The sequence below is a fragment of the Bacillus rossius genome, chromosome 1, assembly GCF_032445375.1.
Source record: "Bacillus rossius redtenbacheri isolate Brsri chromosome 1, Brsri_v3, whole genome shotgun sequence".
NCBI lineage: Eukaryota > Metazoa > Arthropoda > Insecta > Phasmatodea > Bacillidae > Bacillus > Bacillus rossius.
The window spans coordinates 334,745,926-334,773,427 of NC_086330.1; the positions used below are offsets into that span (position 1 = coordinate 334,745,926).

Here is a 27,502-nt window from a genome sequence, read left to right on the forward strand (position 1 = left end):
ACTCCAAAAATTGTAATTTTATTGTTTTTACGGGACCTTATGTTTTCGCATCCCAGGAGATCGAGGAGATAGTAACTAAAATGAAAGGTTGGTGCTCTAAGACTAGTGACATATAAAATACTCTAATATTGTGATAATGTATGAATGTTAGCAAAGTGTCCCCCCCCCTAAACTAAGTTAATCTCCAGGTTAGGAGAGGATCAAAGCGTGTCTTAGGCTTAAAGCTTTTACACCTCAAACATGCTGGGTTCAAACCACGCGGGTTACTGTTTTTTCCCCTAATCAAAAAGCGTCTCAGGCTGAAGTCTATACGCCTAGTCAAACGCCTATTCACGCTGGGGTTAGCAATGCAGGGAAAGGGTCGCATGCATCGTGTGCTAGGAGGGGGAAAGGCCAGCCATGGCAGCGGTTGAAGCCATGAACAGTATTTTTCATTCCGAATGTGGAGTGTCACGAGCGAGCGGCGAAATTAGTATTTTGTTCGGGACTGATCGGGTGTATGTGAATCTTAGGCTTGTCCATGGACTAGCGCGAGCGTGTCAGAGAAAAAACCAGTTTGTTGGCAACACTGAGCTCCCCCTTGTGCGCTCTTCTTCCCCTCCTCTGCCGCTCTTTGGGTCCCCGCCATGAAAGTTACGATAACTCCACCTTCGGCGTCACTGCTGTTCGGGACAAGTCTTGAGCGTGCAGGCGGGACAGGCAGAGCTGCATAATGTCTGTTTTCTGACAGCGGCTTTCTCCTTTCACAACCACAACCTCAGTACTCGACTTCACTGCTCTTGAAATTTTTGGAACATTTTTTTTTTTTCTGTGCGCGTGTGTTTTTGTGCATCTCAGACTCGTACTAGTTCAATACGATGCTGTCGGTGTTTTCCTAACACTTAACTGACAGCTACACAGCTAGCAGGCATAACACGACAGTTAATTTATTTAAATTTTAGACTTAAGGGCGCGTCGGTTTCCTCTTCTACTTCGCCATGACAGATCAAAAAAAGGTAAGTTTTAATTTTAAATTTTTTTCTTCTTCTTACTTTTGGGGTTATTTTGGATGCGATAGGTGTTATTACCGGTAGTGTTTTAAAACGCGGATTTGATAAAAGTGGTGTTTGTTTATGTGTTACTATTACGTGCAGAAGAAAAGTAGGTACATAGTTATTGGTTACCAATAAGCAAACAAGTTTTAACTAATCTTTTTGTATTTTTTAAAGTTAAACATGTATGTAGGGAGTAATGCGAATGTCTTTGAAGTAAGAAGCATTTTACAGCAAATGTCTTGAACGATAAACAGTTTCCTAATTTTAAGATGAAATGTAATATTCATTGGTTATCATGATCTTATAACGGTAAAGTTACACCCTTGAGGTAATCTAACCCTTATCCTTGTACGGCGCTGCTGGTATATTCGTAAATGTTTAGGCAAATATCTCTGTGTTTAAATTAATGTGAAATAGCGTTCTAAATTTTCTTTTGCATCATTGTCAATAACATAATTAGCAGTGTAATTTAGGTAAATATATAGGCTAAAATTTAGTTGCAGGTACACACAACACCTAAAGTATTACTCTGTTAGTATTTTTTGAAAATTCGTTTGTGTATCACTGCATAATACGCAACTGACTAAAATTATGTAAACAAAAATTCGTTAGCACTCGCAGAAAAAAATGCTACATAAGTAGATATCTATATAGGTCAATATTTGTTTCCGAAGTTAAATGACGTGAATCCTTGCCGCTAATAACCTTACTTGGCTCCGTACCCTGAATACCTTACCCAATGTTTATCGTTATCTAGTTGAAATCTTGTACTATGAGATGTCCTTGCCACCGATAGATAAAACGTTACATGCAGTGTGGAAAAATTGAGATTACATTCTACATAATATCCACTGGTATGCACGTAACTTGAAAGCGTTGCCCACGCACATTCGATATCTCTTCGGTTCGATCGCAACCGAAAACTTATCTCCCCCCCTCCTCAAAACAAAAGTGCGGGCGCGTTACTGATTAAATCCTGTCTACTGACACATTAAATGAGTTTTAGATTATGAGCGGCTACGCTCAAAAGGAGGAAAGATCATTTGTGTAATTATTCCAATGACTGTATCACGTTGCTTACGACCATTGTTTTTGATTGTAAACTGTATATTTCCATGTACTTGGAATTATTTAACTATTTACGATGATGCGGTACATTTAATTACATGGTTCTAATTTAGAATCTTCTGCGTCTAACAAATATAACTGTTATTCAAAACTGCATCTTAGTTTTTCTAAGCGTCGGTTTTTGAAAGAAAAAAATACCCGTGGGAATATACTGTGTTTCGCCTCCTTCCCGGTACCAGCAGAGCATGTAAGTGTCTAAAACACGTTTGTAGGTCATCGACTTCTATTTGCCAACCAATAGCAACAGGTCAGTTACACCACTTCTGTTCCATTCATTCACGCCACGCTGTTCAGTGACATGGCCCCATATTTTTTACAGGCCCACGTCAAAAAAGTTCAAAATGTAAAGTAGAATAAAAAAAAAGTAATGTTACTGTGCTTAGTCATGCGGTTGTCATGTTCAGTTTATATATTTTCGAGGTTGCGATGGGCGTAATAAATAAATAAATTATATATATATTATATATATTATATATATATATATATATATATATATAGTAACCGTATTTGCGTAGTGTATTAAATCATGAAAACAACTTTCTAGATTTTCCCAACTGTTAACGTTATGCGACCTTGCACACGTTAAAATAGTACCACCCTTAAGAAAATTCGTTACTTCATGATGATTTTGGACGTGAAATAGAAACTTCGCTGAAAAATTATTTTAGTCGTAGTTACCATTCAATATGACGTGGGAGTGATACGATTAGCGTGACGTGTGATTTTAGTTTAGAATGCATCTTAAAAACTGCACTTTTACGCCGATTCACTAAACTGAATATTACAATTAAAAACACGACACATGCCTCGTTGGAATGAACCAAGAACCCCTCGTTTGAAGCTCAATGGCGCTTCAACCGTCAACAGACAAGGTTACATATGTAGTTCACGACTCTTGTAACAGCGCACGAGTGAAACCTATTCCGCTACTGAATAATGACTAAATGAAATGCTGCCCAGGATTACGTTTTCCCGTGAATATTACTGATTCGGATTTCCTGGTACGGAACTACGGAGTGATATTTACTACGAAAACGGAGAAACTTGCAGACCTCTCTAAATATCGCGTGTATCAGCTTTCCGTTCGATAAAAATCGCTTTAGTGTGTCATCAAACAAAAGGTAAACTTATTTTAAAAACTTAAAATATCCTTAATTTTATTTTGGTCTTTTATATTAAGGGGTTTGAAAGTGTGCGATTTTTAAATTAATTAATGAATGCATTAGTTCATCACTGTATAGGAGTGAATGTTAATTATTTTGTGTAAAATAGTATTTAGTGTAAACTTTATCGCGTTTGTTTTACGCGTTTTTTTTGTGTGAATGATTGTGATTACTGATGGGTACTTGGAAGTCTACAGCACTGTAAATATGATTTAACACCTTTTTTTTTGGACATACGCCATTGAAGTTTTGCAGCTGCTTGTCATGGAAAATATTCAAGAATGCAAAATAATAAATAAACCCACAGGGATAAAGCCTAAATCAGCTGATGTCGAACAGATGGACCTAACGATAAAAACCAAACATGTTATAGAGAACACAACTACAAAAGCACATACGAACACATTTAAACTTAAATGTTAAGACAGCACAATCATTCCGTGGAAGGAATTTAGTCATGAAAATGTAACAGCACTGACGAACTCAGTGGACTAACGACGAGACAGTTTCAAGAACAGTAAATGCAGACTGGACAACGCAGCAAACATACGAACACAACGAGGAAAATGAACAGGTATTATGGACAACACGACGACGACAGCACAGACGAACACAGTGTTTCCTTCCTATGATTAAACAGTTGCGACATTTCTGTAACCTGCATCTGTTCCCGTCATTTGGTGCAAACAAGACAAAAACAATTGTGTTAAATCAAAATTCCACGTTCCACGAATCATTTAAAGAACTGTAAATGTGATTATAAATCATTTGTATCTACTTAGTTTATCGTAGATTTACACCTTACAGGTGATGTCATAATTGCTTTTTTTTTTCTGTTCCTGTGCGACAAGTTCATTCACATGTAGCCTATACATTTATACGCACGAATTTATAATACACGTCGATGATAAAAAAATTACATTGATCAATTACGGCCAAAGTCCCAAATCTTTTGGAACCCGGGGGAGGGGGGTTGGTAATCTTCGGAATCTGCTGCCCAAGGGTTTTGCGCGTCAGAATAACCGACGCAGTTAACCTCACTAGACCGTCTAGGCCTATACGCAAGCAATAAGCGTAAAACTTCTATAGCTCTTAACATAGTTTTGGCTATATTTTTACGTTTTAGCACGCCCGTTTATCCGTTAAGGTTGCCTCCAGAGTGAAGGACTTTGTAAATACGGGGGTAAGGTGTGTGTGTTTGTGTTGGGGAGGGGGGGGCATATCAACATTTTCGCATGGAGTTGAGGAAACAGACGTGGACACGGAAATTATCCCGCGCACCTGTCATTATTCACGAAGCCACCTCGGTGCCGTGGTCATCTGACCTCGATTCCGGAATAAGAGGTGGGAGAGGGGTTAAAAAAACCCACTGCGAAAAGTTTCGTCAAAGTAAGGTTGTTTTCGATGTTGTGTGACCTTTGATCTTTGAACAATGTCCCTAGGTATCACGCGGTCATGACATAAGTCGTGGTGTGTACGAACTTGCAGCGTAAGTTTACCGGTCGAATTCAGACACATTGTAAATAACATATTCATTTGCGGGGCTTTACAAGGTTTTACATTAGGTTGTTGTTGTGGGGAGGAGGGAAGGACACATATTTGCCCCCGTGCCCTTTTGGTTTCTTTCGACGGCCCTGCGAGTCCCGTGCGACCGAGTCAGGCGGGTCCCGAGTGCCGCAGGGAGCGTGTGTGACTGACCGCCGCGGTGATTCACCCAGTAGAATAATTGTAATTCGCCGGCTAACCACTGCACATCCTCCCTCCTCCCTCTTCTCTCCCTTCCTACTCTTCCCCCTCCCTTGCGTCATGTCCGTTGTCCAAGCGACGCGACGCCTCCCACGGCCCGGAGAACTCGGCGCGAGTCGCGACGGACGGACGGACGGACGCACGGACTGACAGCGGACTGCAGACCAAACAGCCACCAACAAGTCATTCACCTTCGCGTTGTTTCCAACAGTTTTTATGCCACAACAATTTTTTTTAAAAACGTTTTAAGTTGAAAATATGTCTTCAAGGCAAAGGGCAACTTAAAAAAAAAAAAAATCAAATACCTTGTTAACATCGTGTCCGTTTACAGTCAGTTGTAGTTATTTCCAAAATTTAATTCAATGCTAAACCAGGGTAGCCACAGAACTGGGAAAACCGGGAAAAGTCAGGGAAGACCTTGAAAAGTCATGGATTTTATTGATGGGTCAGGTAAATTTTTGAGATAAGCTTGTTTCTTCATTGTAATAAATTCTTCAGTTGCAATTCGTTACGTGAGTTAGCTGTATCATATTCAAAATCGTCTGCTTTTAACCATATTTACCCAATAATCCACGCATAAGTTTTCTTCATGTGTGCTGAAAAGGCACGGTGCGTGTCTTATTCAAAACTTTACGACCTTGCAAGGCAACACGATCAAAACGCAGTGACTTCGCAGGGGAAACTATCAAGGGCAGGCAGTCATTATTAAATTCAGGCATTGCGTGATATTATATGTTATATGCTTTTACAAAGCTAAATTTTGAAAATTATACGATTGGAAATACAACTATTAAAAACAAGATGGAGTTTTTCGATTCCTATCCCCCCCCCCCCTTTTTTTTTACAGTAGGCCGCCTCAACTAATTATTATTTTGTCTCTCTTAACATTTGTGCGGTTGAAATCACGGTTTCCTAGTTTCCTAGTAAAAGTATTACTGCTGGTGAAATATAATGGACTAAATGTGTATAAAAATCACCGCAACGAAGGAAAATTGTCAATTAATTTCGGTTGGTTACTATTTTGCATAATTTAGTTTATTTTGGTTAGATTATTATGTTGGAACTTTAAACGTAAACTCTGTGACAAACATTAGTTATTTAGCTTCAAATGTACCATACAAACGGTTACTTGAAACAGTCGAATTGGATATTCACATAGCAAGGTCGCAGAATAAATTTCTATACAGTTTATTTATACGAAATAAACTCCTATTCTTTATTTATCTATCTAAAAAAAAAAAAATATTTTTCTTGTATCTGCTCTACTTCACAAGGCTGGAGATCGTAAAATATTTAAGCGTTTTGAAGTTATACTACTTTAGGCGTGTTATGAAAAAATGATGAGAGTGAATTTTTACGATGCGCGCGCACCATGCAACGCAATTTTCACAGGTAAAAAAAGGGCTACATACAAAAAAATACTCCATACAAAATAATGATATATGTGCTTTTAAATATTATTCTTTAAAGGTTGATATTGAACACTGGTCTATATCATTAAAAACATTTATTTATTGTGAATATTTGTGATAGAAATAGTGTTAATAAATTATTACTCAAGTGTATTTATATAAGTGAGGTTATGGTACCGTATGTATAATTTTTATTCATTATAAATTAAGACATTATTTAATAAATAATTAAAATTAATAAATTGGAATAAACATTCAGCATATCTATTGATTTTCATTGTTAATTAAAATTGATCTCGATTATTTGACTAAATAAAAAAATTAATTTTACATGTGTTTATATTAATATATTGATTAGTCCTTTTGAGAATTTATTTAAATTTTATTCACTTTATACTTTACAAACAGAATTATATAATATCTCTTGCGTCCTTAATTATATTAATTATTTGAAAAGTTAAAGTTAGTATTCTACTACGCCAAGTAAGTATAATTTTTAACGCCCGTACATAAGTGTACACACCCATTTTTTTTTTAATTCAGCGAATAAAGGGCACTCATGCTGGCCTTATTTTTTTTTGCCAACCGTTGACAGTGGTCGAACCCGGGAACACTTGTTTCACACCATAGTCTTCGATAGTGATCACTGCTCGCATTCCTGGAGCGCCCGGGATCGATTCCGTGTCACACCATCCTGGTTACCATTTTCTCCTGTGGTTCCCTCGGACTCACTCCAGGCGAACGCTGGATAGTTTTCACACAAAAAAACGATAGCCGAGTCGTACCCCAATATTTTATATATTTATCTACTTACAGTTCAGCCGAGGGCAGGTTTTAAACAAATACGTGAATATCGTTCACTTAAATTTAAAAAAATTTAAAATCGTTTTGATTGATTTTCCTAAGTAACGTTTATAAACATGAAACTAAATATCTAAAAATAAATATAGTTACTTTACAACGGTTAATTAGATTTAATTTACATTGCACTTCTTGAAAATTTACTCTTACATGGTCCACGAGAGGGGGTGGAAAAAAAGGGGGTGTAGGGCAGCAGGGCAGACACCATGGAGGCCCGGTTTTTTAGAATTTTTTTCCCCCGAGATTATTTACGTGATAGTAGACTGAAGAAAATTTCAAGTGTATTTATAGGACGCAATACGCACATATCACGATTTCAGTTATGTTCACTGTTCTCTGTGTCGTTTACACACTTAATATTTATTTTTAAACTAAGAGCTAGTAAGCTTTCATGAAGTAATTGTATGTGGAGGGGTAATTATTTGCCCCCAAGTTATTTTCTCTAGACGGCCCTCATGTGTTACCGACTGCGATGCGTTGAGAGTCCGCTGTTCACGAGAAGTAAAGAACAAGAAAAGTGTTCGTCTGGCACGTACACCCAGGTCGACTCGAATAAGCTGACGAAAGTGGTTTCATGTTTTACCGCGTACTAAAAGTGTTCGTCTAGAATACACACATATGGATTGGCAGCAACCCGAGGAAAGTAGTTTCACGTTTATTGGTGAAATAAAAAGAATAAAGTTCACAGTTTGGCATACACCCAGATGAACTGGCGGTAAAATGAGGCAAATAGTTTCATGTTTTGTTGCTATGTTAAAAGTGTTCAACGTCTGGCATGAATCCAGCTGAACTGGCACAAAGCTAAGGCCAGTAGTTTCACATTTATAAACCATATTAAAAGGGTTCAACGTCTGGCATTAATCCAGATGGTCTGGCGTCAAGCTAAGGTAAGTAGTTTTTTAATCCATATTAAAAGGGTTCTACGTCTGCCATGAATCCAGATGGTCTGGCGTCAAGCTAAGGTAAGTAGTTTTATAAATCATTATAAAAGGGTTCAACGTCTGGCATGAATTCAGATGGTCTGGCATCAAGCTAAGGTAAGTAGTTTTTTAATCCATATTAAAAGGGTTCTACGTCTGGCATGAATTCAGATGGTCTGGCATCAAGCTAAGGTAAGTATTTTCACGTTTATAAACCATATTAAAAGGTTTCATTGTCTGGCATACACCCAGATATATTGGCAGCAAACTGAGGAAAGTTATTTTCAAGATTTGACACCGTAGTAGGCCTACAAGTGCAGAATATTTTTTAGCGACCACTGAATTCAGTGTTTATCAAAAAAATATCCAATGTTTTACTTCGCGAATGGCTAAATTTCAAATACCAATACATCAAAATATTCTCTTAAATTGGCACACAGTTTATATGGAGAACGCTTGAAGCAATTTGAAACCCTTGAATCAAATAATTTTGAATTATCTAATACTTGACCAAATTATGTTTGTAAGTATAAAAATCTGTGAGATTTTATACCCTCTACCACATATCCTTGCACGTCCGCCATTACACGCGTTGATAACAGGTACAGTAACAAATAAGCCGTTCTGTGTGATGCCGCCTCCTTTAGTCTTTTTTTTCTCCTTCGGAGCTTTATTCTATGGTTAGTTCCAAGGGGATTTCCCAGGTACATTGGATAGCAAAGAAGAATATAAACACATTATTAGTTTCTACTACACATTGGTGATTTGACTACATCGCTATTGACACGCCCTTGACACCTCGAGCCAGTTATAAACAAGGCGAAATGGTTGCCCAATCACGGCGTAAGCCGCCAAAGGACGTGACCTCGTTAGCGACCATTGAGCACTCCTAATAAAAAGCTCGATTATGTATTGGCAATTTGAGTGTACCCCCGAGTAAAGTGAAATCGTGAAAAGTATACGTCGAAACAGTTTATTACCATCTGTGATTAAAATTAAATTGGTGTTTGAGGCCTGACGTTAGATTTGCGGAGACAAGGACGGAGCTCGTGGCGACCCGTCAGAGCTGGAAGCGTGTCAGGGTGAAGCGGAGCGCGCCAGTTGCACCTGGTTACCTGCTAGGCGCGGACACTGACGTCACAGCCCCACTCACTGCTGTGTGCAGAGCGTCAGGAGGAACATCGCGATTTGAATAATGTTCGCGGGCTTTCACGGCCATTGTCTGAAGTAGCTTGGCTTCTGGGTTGTAGCCGCGTCCTCGGCGAATAATTCACCGACGTCTCGGTCGACATTGCAGTCGCCATCAGAGAGCAGTTACCTACTGTTACTACTCAGTAGGTAACTGCTCCCTGATGATGGCGACTGCAATGTCGACCGAAACGTCGGTGAATTATTCGTCGAGGACGCGGCTACAACCCAGAAGCCAAGCTACTTCTACCGCGATTTGAAAACTGCCCAGCATACCCCGAGTGGCTGGCGTCTGTTCGCGACGAGCATTTAAGAATACCCCCAGGGCTGTTGAGTAGTTCCGTTCCCGTATTTAGTTTTCAGACCAGAGTGGAAGTGACTGGAACGCGTACTTTCTGAAATCATTTTAGGCATGAAACTCCGGGTACAGATTCTTGAAATCAACACGGAGGACTTGCGTTTGCACTTTTACCAGGTAATGTAGTGTTTGCAACACAAGTCTCGTAGTTGCCAAACGCAAGACAAGAAGACTGCGTGCTAGTCCACAGCCAGCTCCACACGATACCAATTTCCTCAATAGTTTCCGTACCTATCTTCTGTTAGCGCGCTTTCTCTCGTGTAGGTAGCATTCCAGCACCCTTCCAAGGGGCCTGGCTCCGGGTATTAAAGTTTTCATACCAGATGTCTTAGCTAAAACAGGACCAGAACGTGTTGTATTTTTCTGCTATGCCCACGAGCCGAAGTCTTCAGGACGGCGGACTCGCTTGTAGCAACGTAAACCCGCATAAAGTCAATTTCGTAAACATTGGGCGACATACCAAACGTATTGGCGTGGCAACTGAAACTTCATGATATTGAAAATACCCTGGAATAAATTTGGTAAACTAAGATAGGCATAGAATGATGTAATTACCAGTTTTAAAATGCGTAAGATAATTTGTATTACACTATTGATGGTACAAAGTCTCCTTAAATTGTTCGATCGTTCTTGGTAGCGCACTGTTTGGGTGCATGGCTGAGAAGCGTAAGGTTCATGGTTTAACCTCTTCACTGGCAAAACATTTTAATTTTTTTTTATTATCAGATTACTGGATTATAAAATTTGCTCTCCAAACAGATACGCATTAATACTTTTTTATTTGTTCATCGAATTGCTATAATATTATTAAATACCTAGCTCAAAACATTTGTTTCATTATTTCATACTAGGTAAGCCTATACCTTTTATTTTTACTTAAAATAAAATAAAATTAATGTTCGCAAGTAATCTAAACAAAAAATAAATTATTTAATTAACACCCACGTTTATTAGGGAATGAATGTCCCTAAATTATTAATGAATTAACTAACACTTCATAGAAATGCCACACCCGTTAGCCTAAACGAAAATGCGAAATGGTTTTCCTTCATTTTATGTTTAAATTAATTATGGAAACTACTACTATCTCAAACTTTGCATGTTTCGTTGTCTACCTTGACGACAAAAATTGGTAGTTACAATTTTTGAATATAGTACGATAAGTAATCAATTAACGTATATATAATAAGTGAATCGGTAAAATTTTGAACTATTAAAATGAAATTAGCATAATTAATACTGTTAACAAGGTACATGATCTGTCTAATATAATATTATAAAAATATAATTAATAATTATATAAAATCAAACCCAAATCCCCTTGTATCTTTTTTTAAGTTTATATTTTGAAACTAACCTACCAATGAAAATTAAATCTCATAAATTTCGAAAGTGCTCTGTATTTGTTTTTTTAATAAAAAGAAAACAATTTTTTATATTTTATGTAAGTGAAGTATAAAAGATAAAATATAAAAAATCATACACTAGGTAACATAAATTTTAAAATAAATAGCTGCAATTTTCATACATTAACAGAATTTGGTTTAATGGACAGTAACATGATTATCCTACCCCGATATGTTAACAACCTGTTCGGCTGGCTTATACCTTTTGAGGAGGCCAAACGTTGAACCCCTCCGGGATGCGTCAAAACCGTCACAAGGATAAGTAAGTGAAGTACACAAGGACGCAAGTACACAACTGCGTTCTTGAATACTGACACTAAGTTATTCAGCGCGCTAGTGTGTAGGTGAGTGTGTGTGTGTGTAGATGCTGTGTTCTCTCCGCTCCCGCAGACACGACCGGCGCGTCGCTTTGAATTGTTACGTGAGCGTCCTTGAATCGTTCTACAGTCCGTTCCAGCCGACGCGAACATCTGCGGGAGTCACCTGGCAACCGTCGCAGTCCACTTCTGTGACTTCAGTAGAGATGTTAGCTTTCAGGAAAAGTATTTTCGGGAAAATTTTTTCAGAGTTGGTCTTTGCAGATACACATGAATAAATTTTATCAACTTTTTTTATACAAACGGAACCAAATAAAACATACACAACTCTTTCTTTACAACTTAATGGCTCACTTAACATTTTTTTTAAAATGGAGAGTTGGATACCCGCTTAAAAATTGATTAAAACAAAAAAAAATGTGTATTGTACCTACTGAGTTGAATAAATAAGTTATTGTATAAGGTATATAATTTTATTTGAAATAATGTAAATTTACTTTGGTTATGGAAGAATAAAAAAAAAACGAAAATTGTTCCGGTAAAATATGTGGTTAAATTTTTCTATAAAATTTTTCAAACGTAATTTTTTTCGCGCTTGTCAGCCTGTGCCAATCCACGACCTACAAGGTCAAGCATTTTCAGAATTTTAATGTCTTATGGAATTAAAAGCAAACACGTAGGTCACGGTCACATTGCACTTTTAACTATATTGGAACATGTTAAACCCAGCAACTTGTTAACACCGATGCTGAAGATGTTGCGATTGATCAAACCAAACAGGTTTTGCAAGAATGTGCTTCAGTGATTGGCTGGTTTAACGTGAACAAACCATAAATAAAATACATGAAACTGATCTGTTTTCTCTTGTACGTTAATTGTAATTCAGAACGACTTGAGTGGTATGACAACTTTTGAGTATGCAATTAAAGACGTATCATGATAAACACCGAGACGTAGACATTGCGATCTAATTCGAGCTGTAGGCAATTGTTATTCTCAATGAAGTGAATGTGTTTTCAAATATGGCTACCTGAACATGTTCACTTAAACCAGGGGCGGCCTTAAGACCTTGCGGGCCATTGGCTGTTGCGGGGGCATAATATTTTGAAGATAGGCCTTACTGGTGGAGGAGAGGTGCGCCTAAGGGGTGTATGTAATTATCCCCCCCCCCCCAAGTCCCCTTCAGAAAATATGAAAAATATATTCTTTAAAACAATTTTTTTTAATCCCACCTGGAACTTTAATTTCAACAACAGCTTTACTCACTTATCTCGAGAAATTTTTGTATTTTTCCAGATACATTATTTTCGGATTGGTTATAAAGTCTTACCTACTATCTAAAGATTTTCTTATACGAAATCATGAATTAAAAAAAATGAATGATGAACACTTTAAACTGGATGTGAGAAAACATTATTTTTCCTTTTCCCAATAATTTACAATTTTTTTTTTTTAACGAAGTGGGCCGGCGCGGCTGTTGCCCGGCCTTGGAGCCGCCACTGGCTTGAACCAGCTCAGCTGTGCCGCGTGACAGTGCTCTGTGTGGCTCTTAAAGGTGTTCAAACGAACTGAAATGGGATATACCTCCGTCTAGTTCTTCTGCTTTCTTTATTTTTTGTTTGGCGCAATATTTTTCCTCGTTGCCTTCTTAAAGGCGCTCTCCTTGTTTTTCCTTCTTCCTCTTCTCCCCATCTTCCTCCTCCTCCACCACTTTTTTTTTTTTTTTTTTTTGCAAAAATGAGCAGGTAGCCGCGTACCTCCTTTTCCTCCCACTTTTGATCTCGTACAGTCCTCCTGCAGCCTGCTCGGACCAGTTGCTGTTCCAGCCAACACCGCGGCAAGGCGGCGCAAACTGCACTGTCATCTTACCTGGGGGTAGTGCTGCGGTGAAGTCTGCAGCATGCTGGGACGAATGCTTAGGGGAGGAAGCAGTGTTTCAGGCCGGTATTCCAAGACACAAAAATAAGTGTTTAGGGGTCGAATATGCTACACCTGTACCCTAACTTTTGTTCCTAGTGCACGATATATGACACGGCCAGACCCTTATTTTGGTTGCCCGAATTCCGCGCATGCGCAGAGCTCACCGCTTTAGTTGATTTACGTCCAGATGGCGGACCCGCGTGTGATGCCATTAACTCGTATGTGTTCCCTTTTGTTGAACATCGGGGGAAGTTACAAAGCGCGTTGCAGTGCAAATTGAAACTTATGATAGCGAAACTATCCTGGAATACATTCTCTACACTTTAAATGGTCACAGCAAGAAATAATCGCAATTTAAAATGTATTTGAGAAAATTAGAAAGGCGGTTCTATTTTCGTGCGGTGGTGCTGCTATCTCTGGTATTTTTACCTCAACAGTTATATCGATGGTTGGCGAAACGTACGCTAGAATGCGTTGTAACCAGTTTCTAGCCTTAAGCAGGGCACCGTCAATTAAAACCGTTGCCAAATTGTTTCCTTACTGGGATTCGGTCTGAACACGGTCTGGAATACGGCCCGCCACGATCTGGAATACGGCCCGCGAGTTAGATTACTGTTATGTCCCAACAAGGCAGTGCTTATTCGCTACCTTGCCCGAACGTCTTGGAATACCGCCCTCAAGGTTAACGGCAGGGAAATGGAATGTATTGGAAGGGGAGTGTATGTTTGCTAGGAGTGTGGATCAGTTCAGGGGAAGAGTGAGAGGGGAAGTAAGGGGAAGGTTTGCCCCAGGGGTTTTGCCCAATCGCAGAGGTCAATCGCCTCGTGGCCCGACTGCCAGATCCGGACATGGAACCACGGCCCTGCGGATAGTCCCAGGCGACGGAATGCAGCATACTAGAGTGAAGTGTATTTAATCCGTCATTCCGTGGTTTGGTAGGTACATTCTGAAATCCGGCATCATGTTCAATTGCTCGCGTTCAGTATCTTTCCAGTGGATTCCGGCCGGCTGTTGACATTGGCAGCAACGCTGCACTATTGCGCTTCCCTAGTTTCATTAGTGCGCTCAGAGTACACTAATATTTTTTTTTGTGAGTGGAACAGAAATATTCATGAAAATTACAGATATTAGTAAATTGGCACATTTACATGAAAACAACTGTCTCGCTACAAAATAGTGTTCGCAGTAATACTGGGCTCGGATTCTTACACGGGCATTTATGCTTTGTGTTGTCCCAGTACCTCCAATAGTTAAAAGTTATCTGTAAACCGTTTCCTGAATAGTTTTCCAGTATTAACTGCGCACATTAATAAGAATGATAAAACAAAATAAAATGCAAATATTTGACAGGGTGACAAGGCCTTTATGTAGTTGTGAACAATGGAACGACGGACTTTTATTTACAATATGTCCTTATTACACTCCTCCCTCTGTTTAGTAAATGTACTAAGCATATTGGTATGCCAAAGTAAACTTTATGGTAGTTAAACCATCCTGGAATAAATTTTGTAAACTTGAATAGTCATAACAAGATCCGAATGAGACTTAAAAAATACATGTATTTTATTAGCCAGGAAAATTGTGTTAGAACAAACATGGCATCAAAGCTACATAACATTCTGTTGGTTCTCTATAGCATTACAATGGAGGCGCTATCTTTTAGGTATTTTTCAAACTAAAAGTTCCTGTCCAATAGATACATTAAAAAAATTAACTTTTTATAACACACATTATAACACTAAGTATATGTATATTTGATTTGGCTTAAACGACAGAAATCATTCTAAATACTTCACACAAACAACCTTGTTGAGCAGATTCATAACTTAAGATTTAAAAGTTAAAAATTTCATCTCAAAAATTATTTTATTTAACATGGTGCCGAATATATGTATGCTAACAATTTCTTGTGTCTATACATTATGATGAACTCTGCGCTCTCTCTACATCTCAATGTTAAGTAAGGGGTTTCAAAATTGCAATGCATAAATTTAAGTTTTCATTATTTATTGTTATGACTGTAAATTATAACATAACGCATTAAATGATAGCTGTACTGTAATTTTAGTTTGACACACCTATACGCTTAGTACATTTATCGATGCTTGTGAAAGTTAATATATACGAATGTGTCACACGTGTTCGCCATCTTTTAGAGTATTCTGAGACTTGTCACAAATGGCAGCACAGTGTTTACGCATTTCCGTTCCATTCACGAAATGACTCCTACCAATTGCCGTGTACTGAGAGCTGAGTTTGAGGTATAAAAAATTAGGTTAATTTGTATAGATTTAACATACATATGCTTGGAAGTGTACATTTTTTCATTAGTTTGGTAGTTTCAGCAGCTATAGTGTTTCTGGTGAAACACCTTAAAAACCCTGAATTGTGTGTTCATATGTCACAAGTATTTTAAGTAAAACATGAATGAGTGACGGTGAGGCTGCCTCGTAGTCTCAACGTCGCGGCTTACATCCAAGCTACAGGTGACTGCAAGCTGTATACAGAACGACCCGTGTTGGGGGGGGGGGGGGGGCATATTTACATTCGGCTGAGATAACGTTCTCAGAAAGGTGTTTCATGTCTTGTTTTCCGCCAAGGAGGCGCCGAAGCGGCGTTATTGCACGTTGTAATTATTCCGTCTCAATCGCTTTAATTTTAAATGCTGATTCAAGACTTTTACCCCAGAATAATTAAGGACAGAAGCGTCGTCTGTAGGGATGTAACTTTTTTTTTTGCCTTGGTGGGCAGTTTTTGAAGCGGAGGAATGTGCCGAGCGTTAACCTGTCGTCCAATCAGAGCGCGAGTTTTCTGAAATCCTAGAGACTGCTGACATTCAATGTAAATTCTGACCTTATTTATTCTTTTATGAAGGAGCAATTCGAAAATGTTTTGCAAAGTAGACTTGAATCGCATATAAATCTGCTTAACGTTGATGATTGGACTACAAAGAAAAAAAAAATATTTCTCTGTACTTTTACAAAAATATTCCTTTGGAAACGGTTGCCAAGAAATAGTTTGTATTTTACAGCTTTCGTTCAAAACTTTCAATTTGAGTTGTTTATACGAATACATTAGGACGTGTGACGGGGCATTGATAGTAGTTTTTTTTTCTCAAGCTTCATACATAGATTTTTACACTTTAATGCTTCATACCAAATTCTAAAAAAAAAAAAAAACTGAATATTTCAAGCAGGCCACTACATGTTAATTCCATGAAAACCAGGACATTTATGGAAAAAAATTAATTTCATGATTAAAGGTTCACAATTACTTCCACAGATACTTAACACATAAAATCATTCTATATATATATATATATATATATATATATATATATATATACATATATATATATATATATTTCATTTTTGGGTCTGTCATTGAAGTAAAAGAAACCTTAATGTATTTGTAAAACAATAATATATCATTTGGAAGATTAAAAAAAAGTCAAATATTTTTTCCACTACCCCAGGACCACAAAAAGTTTGTGAAACTATTTTATAGGGCCAGATGCCCGGTCGAGACGTATGTGAAATGCAGCAAGGGCCCAGACACGCAATAAAACGAATGGTGAATATGACCAATCCACATGTAATATTGTTTAATCAAGAACGAGTACCTAATTGAACCGAGCCCGGCTACGCCCAGACCCTCGCGGCACTGGGGCGAGTTGTCCGTTGAAAGGTGTCTCCCCCCTGGCTCCCCCTCTCTCTATCCCCCCTCCCCCCCCAGGGGGGCGCGGGCCCGCCCGAGCATTGAATATATATAACTTATAGAAGTCGCGAGGGGATAGGATTTATTATTCCAATTTTCGGATCCAAAACTGTGGTAGTTGTTAGCTCCGCCGCTAGATAGCTCTTCTTTCCACAAGAGGGTACTCGTAGTTACCAGCTTCCACGCCAGAGCGCTGTAGCGTCGCTTTTTTCAAGGTCGTGCGCGTAATTCTCTGTCTCACTCTATCGAGAGGCGGTGCCTTTTGTTGAAATCCGAGCGCTTAGATACGGGCGGGCGCAACTGAATTGGAGGAGTACGACCACCGAAAAAAAAAAGTGCTATTAAAAGATGCCAACATCAAAAATTAATTTTAATAATAAGATAACTACAGAAATTTCTTAAACGTAATAACGTAAAAAAAAAATACTGACATTCGTAGTTCAGAATTTATAAAATGTTGTGTTAACGGAGTGGCGCATTGAGTAAAATGGCAAAACATAATTTGGAATAATTCTTGACAACGTTGAATGATTTTGGTAGCTATAAAACAACTTAATGACTGTTCATACGCGTGCACGTGTTGTTATTTGTTATTAGTAACTGAAACTAATGGTATGATGTCATACTTTGTGGCTATGCAGTTTATAATTTTTTTAACATAAGATGAAGTATTTTTACATAATGTTTTGGTTGTTTCGTAATTCAAAATAAATAATCTTAAACGTTATATGGTGAATATTCCCAGTAACGAATGACCAAAAAAAAAAATCAATTTTGCCAACATTGATCTGAAAAGTTAACGATTTACTATGTTAAGTTGCTTATAAATAACGCAAATTTCCCGGATCTCCAAAGAAAATAAGAGTATTTGTTATAGCATTGAGTTCCCACTCTTTATATTCCTTGCTTTGAGGTTAGATACACGAGTTATGCTCGTAAAAACGATGCGCAAGTATTTTGAATACAAATATATTTTCTTTTAATAACCGAAAGGTAAATATTATTTCCATGAACTATAATACAATTCTTTAAACACAGACAACATATAAGAGCTATTTTTTGTTTATTATTCCATCTGGCGTGATAAATATTATATTTTAAAAACAGTTTGTGGATTTTTAATATAAAATAAATATTTATTTATGACATCAATTTAAGTTGTTCAAACAATTCACTTTGGTATGAATTCAACCAAATTCATGTTATTCAGGGCACAAAATTAGAAACTACCAAAAAAAGATTATCTACATTGCGGTTTTGTGTAAATCTGTGCACGGACTTAGTAAGTGATATATTTATAATTCCTCATTTTAGCAACCCATTTTAACACAAGAGAAAAATGATTTTATACTAAAAATTATTATGTTAAACCATTAATTAGCAGGAAACATGTATGAATAATCTATTTAAATTTGCATTTGAACAATGAATATTATTTTGTAATAATAAATATTTTTTATCATCGTATATTACGGATGAAAAGTTTGTATTTCCAACTAATCAGAAGTATTATGACACAGTTAATTAACTTGCTTTACAAGTTTTTATTCACATGAAAATCATTAAAAATTGGTTGGGAAGTTATATAAATATACAAAAACAAATCATTATACATACAATTTTATTATCTTAGTGGATTTAAATAAATGGTGTCCCAGTGACTATTGCGAAGAAAAAGGTCTTGCGAAAGGTTTCCTCGTAATTGAAATTCGTCAAAAAAAAATCTATCTCTCATTTTTGGTGACATTTCTGACAAGTGGTACGATCAAATTTGAGACTGGCAAATGAATGTTGTGAAGCAATAAACAAAATATCACATTAGTGAACTACAAATGTATAATTGTTTTTATTTTATAATAAAAGTGTATCTAATAACCCGTGGCTTTACTCACGTAATTTCCGGGTATTGCTGATATTCTACCATTTTAAGAAAAGTATGTAGTAAATTCCAAAGATTTTTGAAGAATTATACACAAAGAACTGTCAAGTATAGAACATATTTAATAAATAAAAATATTTTTACGACTTATTTTTAATTGGTTTAGCGTAAGTCTATTTGAACTTTTATTTAAAATTAAGTACCTACCTTATTTTCTATCTCCCGGTATAGTGACTTTGAGAATATATTTTTCCTCGATGAAATCTTAACTCTTTTCCATCTGACGAAGAAGCCAATTAAAAAATAAACTAAGACTCGCGCACTTATTGTATGTTAAGACTGCCATCGTTTTAAATTACTGTAATTTTTTTAGTTATAGTCATGCTTAGGATAATAACATAATATGCCTTATTACGCATACATTTCAGTATTCATGAAACCAATGCATTTTTATTTGAAATGTAGAGCAGTTACCAAATTTCTTATCTCGCATATTGATTTTTTGGTATGGCTAGTATTACTTAAACTAAATTTTTGAATTTTCACTGATGTACTCTTTTCCCTTTTCTATGTGATTTAGAAAATATAGCAATATACGTAAACCAATTAAACCAAAATCATCCTGAATTTTTATTACCGAAAAAAGTTAAATACAAAAAAATTAATATGCGTATTTTAATATTGAATTTATATATATCTTGCCAATACTGATTTAGTGGGTTCCATTTTTTTATTTTTAAAAATAATATCTACCCTGTTTTACTACTTAATAGATAACGTTGAATAAGAGAAGGTAAATTTGTACAAACGCGAAATATAGTTTAAATAAGTATTTTACTTTTAAAATTCAGTGATTTCCGTGGCTAGCTTCTTTTGGGATTTCATCATTCTCAAACGACGGTAAGGGAAGCTCCTCTTCAAGGTCGCCTAACGATGCTGATAAGACCTGCCGGGTAATTTGAATCGTTGGTCTGGGATTTTCGCGGGGGGGGGGGGGGGGGGGGGGGGGGTTGAAGGATGTCACGACTGGGCTGGTTAACCTAGTTCTGCCAAATACCGCCAGGGGCGTATGCGGCCGATACCCAGCGATGAAAGCGATCGCAGCGGCGGAGCTTGGAACTACAACAATTCTTCTAAGAAACCGGACAGAAAATTTAACCTGGGCTCGCGACTTCTATACATTATATATATTCAATGGCCCGAGTGACCTCGTGGCGCCACGACGCTGGAGCGACGCCGTAGGGGGGGGGGGGGGGGAGGTGTTTGGTTGGGCAAGGGTGTGAGGGGCGAGGTGAGAGCGATCGACGCCAGACGTGGGCCAGCGGTTGCAACCCCCCCCCCCTCTTCCCCTCACTCTAATGCCCATCAATTCATGCCACCCTCGGTCGATGCGACGTGGCGAAGGTCGGGGAGTAAACACGCGAATGGTCGCGGTGCCGTCGGAGCCGGGCAACTAGAGTACCTCGGCGCGCAGGGGTGGAAAACCCTCGTCAACACTTCGCTGAGAAAGAAGGAAAAAAAAAAAAAAAAAAAAAAATGGTTGTCTGTAAAGTCGGTTTACGGACGATAGTTTAACGTGACAACGTCATAACAAAACATTGATGAAATGATTGCATACTTTTATGAATAAAATTCAATAATTTTATTTTAATAATAAAAGAATAAATACTTGAAATTATACTAGTAATCAGATTTTTCAAATGCAAGAATAATTAACCTTTATGGCCGAAATTGTTGTTGTAATAAGCAATGAAAACCACATTAACTTTTCACTTCACTTTATAAACAGTCGACGAAACAGTTCACGTGTAGATGACTTATAATTAATTTTAAAAACTGGCGTTTAGCTATAAAATTTAAATATAATTATGAACAAGTTTTCATATAAATAAACTGTAATAAAATATCATCCATTATATAAATCACCATAATTTTTAGTCAATTGTAACATAACCTATTATAATAGTTATTACTGCACTCGTCGACAGCGTAACGGTAACGGAACAATGAGCGTAACGGGACACAGCGTAACGGAATATGTGCGTCAAGGACACTTATTCGTGCGTGCAGCCGGCGTTCATCGATTTATTAGACGTCACGTCAAAATACTCACGTCATCGAGTCTCTTCAAAACTCGCAAGTGATGATTAATAAACATATAACCTCGGTAACGACAAAAATTAGCGTGTTCTCATGTTGCAAATGGTTCACTTACAATACGAAACTCGGACACGGAATTTAACGTAGAATATTTTAAAATAATGCCGAGTGCGATAAATAAATTTCTGGACGTGGATCACTCGTAGTTTCTGCTCCCACCGCTAGAAATATCTGTAAGAGCAGCTACGCAGACTATCGAGCATTCGATTTGCAACGTGAAATTTAAAAATATATAATGAAACGGCCCTGATAAAAGTAAAAAAAAAGCATTGAAAAAAAATACTAAACCCCGATTTTGAACCTGATTTTTGACAAGGAATGAATTGCATTAAAATACTGCCCATCTTTTTAAAATGCATTAAACAATATCAAAACATTTCCCTTTGTCTTTGTGAACTTTGGTTCCCGCTACCCGATGTAGACGGCAGCACCGTTCACCACATCCATATTTTGAAACCGGTATTTTGCTTTTTTCCTTACCTATCAGCATTTAACTCGGACAGCGAGGCAACACATACTCCAATGCAAAACGTCATTTGATGTGGGCGTGTCATTTACATGACTTATACACGTTTTAAAGAAACGCCACCTCGCTCCAGCACGCTCAAAACTGTTTGCTTGGTCAGACAACGCTGCGATAAACACAGAATTTTTTTTTCTCCTTAATTTTACTAAGAATTCCTTTGGAAACAGTTGCCAAAAAATATTTTGTAATACTAAAATAAATATATTGTAACTTGGTTCATACGCAATGCGTTTTATGATCGAGTATTCAATAATTGTACTTTTTTTTTAGTCTTATTAATATAGGTACGCAATACTGGAAAACTATCCAGGGATCGGTTTTAACTATTGGAGGTACTGAAAGTGTAAGAATACGAACCAGAATTACTGCGAACACTTTTTTGTGGTGATACAGTAGTTGTCATGTAAATGTACAAATTTACTAACATTTGTAATTTTACATGAATATTTCTGTTCCATTTACAAAAAAAAAATTACAGTGAAGCGAATGCGGACCTCATGGTCCGTTTGCCATAACTGGGAACCGAACCGTGGCCGTAGAATGCCGCCCAATACCTTCTGCTGTGATATCGGATTTAAGTGTGGATGTTCCTCGCTACGACGTGGTCTCGCGGCGGGACCAATCCTCGTATCGCTGCTGAGCGAAAAGGTGTTTGTCGAACTAATGGAGACGGAACACAGCTGACGTCAGAGAGCGGAAAGCGACCGCTACGCGTCTCGGGTGACACCGATGCTGCGACGTGACCAGACTGCCAAACGGGTTAAAAAAAAAGAAAAGAAGAAAATGGTGAGGTTATCTTTTAGTACTAGCCAGTAATGTGTACAGCCAACCCTAGGTAACACGCAAATTCCCGAGTTCTCAATGTTGCAAATACACATATAACACGAAACAAGCGCACGAAATTCGATGTAAAATTATTTTATAAAATGCCGAGAGTAATAAATATACGAACTTTTTTTTAAAGCTACATTTCAGGACACGAATAAAACGTATTTTACGCACCCGACGCTATAATTCGCTGCCGTAAAAGCTACGCCGACTATAGGATCATTTGATTTGTAGAGCGAAATGTTAAGCTATGTAATGCAACGGCTCCGATAAAATTTTCTGTTGCTTAGGATTTAAGAGCCATGATTTATACCATATAGCTGTAATTATTTTTATCGCCATTTTATGACTACACAAATACTTTTGTGGAATTTACGGATTTGGTGGAATATCGAACGCGCGATATTGGGACTATCAATCTATCATCTGGGCCTCTCGATTATTGTGTACACAACTAGGCTAATGGAAGTAACATTAGAAAAACCATGGTTTCACTTGTGGTACATAAAAAAATATACATACTTATGTAAATTAAAATTTTATCAATATGCATGTTTGTTTGTTTGTGTCAAATACATATTTGTTTAATTTTGTCTATGCATATTTATTTTGGCAGATACTTGGTTGATGGAAATGTACTTTGAGGAATGCTATGAAATTTTACAATGATGTATGTTTTTTAACCGAAGCTTATAGTAGTAAGATTTAGTTTTCTTTAAAACAAATTTCGTGACATTAAAAGTTTCGTACTTATTATTCGTTTAAACTACACGGAAAAAAAGAATAAAGTTACTAGAAGTTTGTAGGCTGTACAAAATTATACAATATTTGTTTTTCAAACTGCTTTAATGCATGCTGTATCAATAGTGTTATTTTCATGCAAATGAGTAAATTTGAAATATATTAGTACATAGTTGAGGCATAGAGCGATGTGAGATCCATTGTGGGAGGGGGAAGGATACAAAATGGTTTCTTTTGACGAAACAAGGCTATAAAACAAACCCTCAAAAAGGTCATCGATCGTTGAAAATTTTCAAAAATTCAGGGCCGAATCTCAGTATTGCAGTCTGTAGCTCCTTTTTACTCTTCGCGTCGACGGTGCTTCCAGGAAGAATATTGTAATACCAGCCAAGTGCTTCCTGGTAAAGGCGCGTGGAGGATTTCAGCTTGTTTTCCGTGGGCGCGCGAACTGTTTGTAACAAACACTTCTTGGACGTTGGACGCGACAGGCGGTCTTGTGGTTCGACCGTGTTCTCTACGTCACGCGGTCGTGCACACAGGCTCAGTGTGACGTCACCTCGAGGATTAGGAGTGTTCTGCGAACTACTTGGGGCCGACTCGGTATTCACAAAGTTGAGTCGTGCGGGGATGTTGGTACCCGAACCCGCGACCCTCGGCCATAAAGCGCGACGCCTTAACAATCATGGCCTCCAAGGTTCTCTACGGCTCGGCCTCGTACAACGTTCTTGTCTTCGAATGATTCGTGCAAGGGGGAAGATTGGTCTAAAACGCAGTTGCTGTATGTTTTATAGAAACTTCAAGAACGGAGAAAAAAGGCGAATGCACAAACACACAGAAAACAAGCCAAAATCAGCCGATTTCACAAGTTGAATTCACTGACAGCACAGATAATTTAGTGGCAGGAATTAGTAAATATATATAACACAGCACAGAAGTGCACTGTGGGCAGACAACGACGAAATAGTTGCAATAAGAACAGTAAATAAATGCAAACAAAAATCTTGGACATCACAGTGACAAACAGACGAACACAGGAAGTAATCTGGACAGAACACGACATCACAGTCCAACACAGTAGGCACACGCCTACAAGGAAGTCCACGTCTTAGGAAGCCTACTTACTGTTTTCGTCTGTGTTGTGATAATTTTTCTAATATCTTCCATGGAATTCTTTGTGCTGACTATGCATTTAGCTTCTGTCATCAGCTGAATTTGGCTTGTTTCCTGTGTGTGTGTATGTATTCATCTTTTTTGTCAGTTTCTGAGGTTTCTCTATAACATACAGTGGTAACCAGCTATGACGAATGTAAAAAAAAAATAGTTTTAAATAAACTCAGATACAAGTTGGGTGATTACATTATCATATCATTAAATTCGTTTAACGTAAATTCCTACGTAGATATATTCCTCGAATCAATCTGGATACTCGATAGACTGCAGTAAGGTATACCGACGCAACCAGTTTCTTCCTTGTAGTTGAAGGCCGTCTGCAAGAGACGCCACCGCCTTGTACGGCCTGGCCATTCAGAACGAGTTTGCTTCCCCACGGAGTGGCCGTGATCAGTGTGCCAGCAGCAGACGTGTGCCTAAAATAAAACTCTACCAATCACAAGGCACAGACTATGCTATCGTTTTATTTTCAAAATTCAAATAGTGTCCAAAGTTCTTTTCGCAAAAAAAAAAAAAACCTGCCTTATTGATAATTAAGAGGCCTGTAAAAGTCATGTTAATTTCTGGCTTCGTGTTAGATTTCACAAACATGTGTATAATCAAGACGATGGCGTATCAAATAATCCCGTTGTTACGGGGCGAACGCCCGTTTACGTTTCCGCCCGTGGCACTACGAGGAAGACGCGGAGAGTCAGTTGTTCGCTGTGACTCTACAGAATGTTACGAAAATCGCTTCTCTTACAAGTTGCCCACCAACATTTTTGGAAGAAGTACAATCTTACAAATTCATAGTTTTGAGTAAATTTACGACAAATGTACAAAATCTGCACATAACATTAACTGACATTTGTGTTTTGTGACGGAAGAGTACCTTTGTATATGGACTGCGTTCCCTTTTTCTCAACTAAGCAGCACATTAACATACGAGCAGTGAGAATGCTGCACGTATCTGTATCGGGACGTTACGTAAGTGTTCAGTGGCAGCTACGGCAGTTCCGCAAAGGGCGAAGTTTACATTTTATCAGCAAGAGCCAACGCTCGGCTTGGCACTAGAGGCTTGTAAGCGGCGTGACGTTGAACACTGTCTACGATTACTGTAGTGTTGGTGCGAAATGATACAAGTGGGTGCACTTAGGTAAAAAAAAAAGTAGCTATTTTTGTCAAAGATAAAGCTGTTATCGTCAACGCTTGTGGACTATTTGCGTAGTTTATACTTTTAAGCCACCATTCTAGCAAATAGCACGAATTTTCCGTGTGAAGAGTTCTTGAACAGCTGTGTGTTTCAAAACACCTGAAATGTAGCTTACAGGGAAAGCCCTAAAATAATAGTACTACCAAAAAAAAATCCGTGTTTTAATGCGAATAGCAAAACATACGTCAGAAAGGTACAGACTGTAGGAATATACATATTAAAAATCTGTTTCTAAAATTTATTTCGCTGACTGTATTGTTTTAATGGGTGATTTATAATAGTATAATGCTTAAATTAAAGACGTAACAAACTAACATAAGTGTTTTGTAATTCATGTACAATAGCAAAAAGATAGACCACACAATTAGAACCTATCATAGCGGTGATCGAAAAAATCTTTATAAACATGCTAGTTGATGTATTACAGACAACTTCTGAAAATGCAGTTATGTTGCAAAATCTGGGGAAAATATTTTCAAACTGTGCGTGTGTGTGTTGGTGTTTATGTGTGTGTGTATTTGTGTGTGTAATATATATTTATAACACACACATACATATATCCATATATATATATGCCACAGGTGAAGAAAAAATCACGAAAAGCAAAGATACTTCCTAAGGATCCATGGTATAGTTATATATGTGTTTACCAAGTTGTATGATAATTTTCCAATACAATGTGTAGACTAGTAGTAACTTCCATGTCTGGTTTGGGAACATTTATTTTTAGTAAGGTTTTGCAATACGCATTATACTTTTTGACGAAAGGTTTCGTGGCTAGCGTCATTAACTAGGCAGGAAAATCATTTTGGTGTGTCCGATGCTTCAGTATGATTTGCTAAAGGCATGATCGAGGGAAGGTTGATTGGGTGCACCAGATCAAGCAGACTCAAAACCTTCTCCAGTCGCTTCTCTCTCACGCGGGCAAATCTTGGCTAGCTTTTGTGTGGCAGCTATTTGAGGCCTGCGTAATTTGTTGCTATTGATTGGCGAGAGTAGGGATTGCAAAGGATTTTACTTTCAAACGACAGCTCTTGAAAACTACAAGACAATGATTGAAACACCTTTAAAAAAGCGGGCCAAATCATGTGCTACCTGAAGAGAAGTTGAACTACTCACGACTCCGACTTGATTATGTACACGTCTGTGGAGGCTAACCTGAGGCCAGGGATTAACTTAGCCATTGCCAACACGTGAATGTGCCAGGCCAAGGGATTTTCATTCCATGCCAAATTTGTATAGGAATTTCATTACAAGCACGTATCTATTATCAAACACACAATTACCGACTAAAAAATTATGAATTTCGCAATATTGATTTTAAACTGTGTGTTATTGCCTTATTTTGAGCTTAAGTCTTCAAGTTATGCGTAGTAATAAATACAAATTTTGTGAACTGCAACGACTGCAGGTAGGTAGCCTACCTACTTTGTTTAAACAAAAATTTACGTTAGGTAGGTATTACGATTATAAATGCTGGTCGTGAGATAAAATGTTTGCAGTAATTTTGTTAGACATTTTACGGAAGTATTTTTTGTTGAAATAACATCACTCTTTTTTTTTTTAAACTTTTTAACTTTATTTGCTTGTCCTCTTTTTCTCTCTCCGTTTCGGCCTACTACGTACCACATCATTTCAACCGCTCTATACTTCCGCATTGTGTTTGCTCGTGTTGGTTCTTTTCACACCTTAATCCACAACTTTCTTCTTTTTTTCTCAGGTTTCTTTTTAAAGGAAATCCTGGCGTTCTTACAGTTTCGTAAATACGAAAGTCTTAGTTTAACTATGACTGCATCGGAGTGTTGTTATGAGTGCAGAACTGGCGGATGATGAGTG

The 27,502-nt window shown here is 37.7% G+C and overlaps 1 protein-coding gene across 1 annotated transcript in view; it reads left to right on the forward strand.

Annotated features, from left to right (window-relative positions):
- Positions 1 to 616: 616 nt before the first annotated feature.
- LOC134528079 (sodium/potassium-transporting ATPase subunit alpha-like) overlaps positions 617 to 27,502 on the forward strand; it is a 157,830-nt gene continuing 130,944 nt past the window's right edge. Inside the window, exon 1 of the mRNA XM_063361327.1 lies at positions 617 to 995. Within this exon, the coding sequence (XP_063217397.1) occupies positions 978 to 995 (18 nt within the window). The 5' untranslated portion in view covers positions 617 to 977. The remainder of the gene's footprint in view (positions 996 to 27,502) is intronic.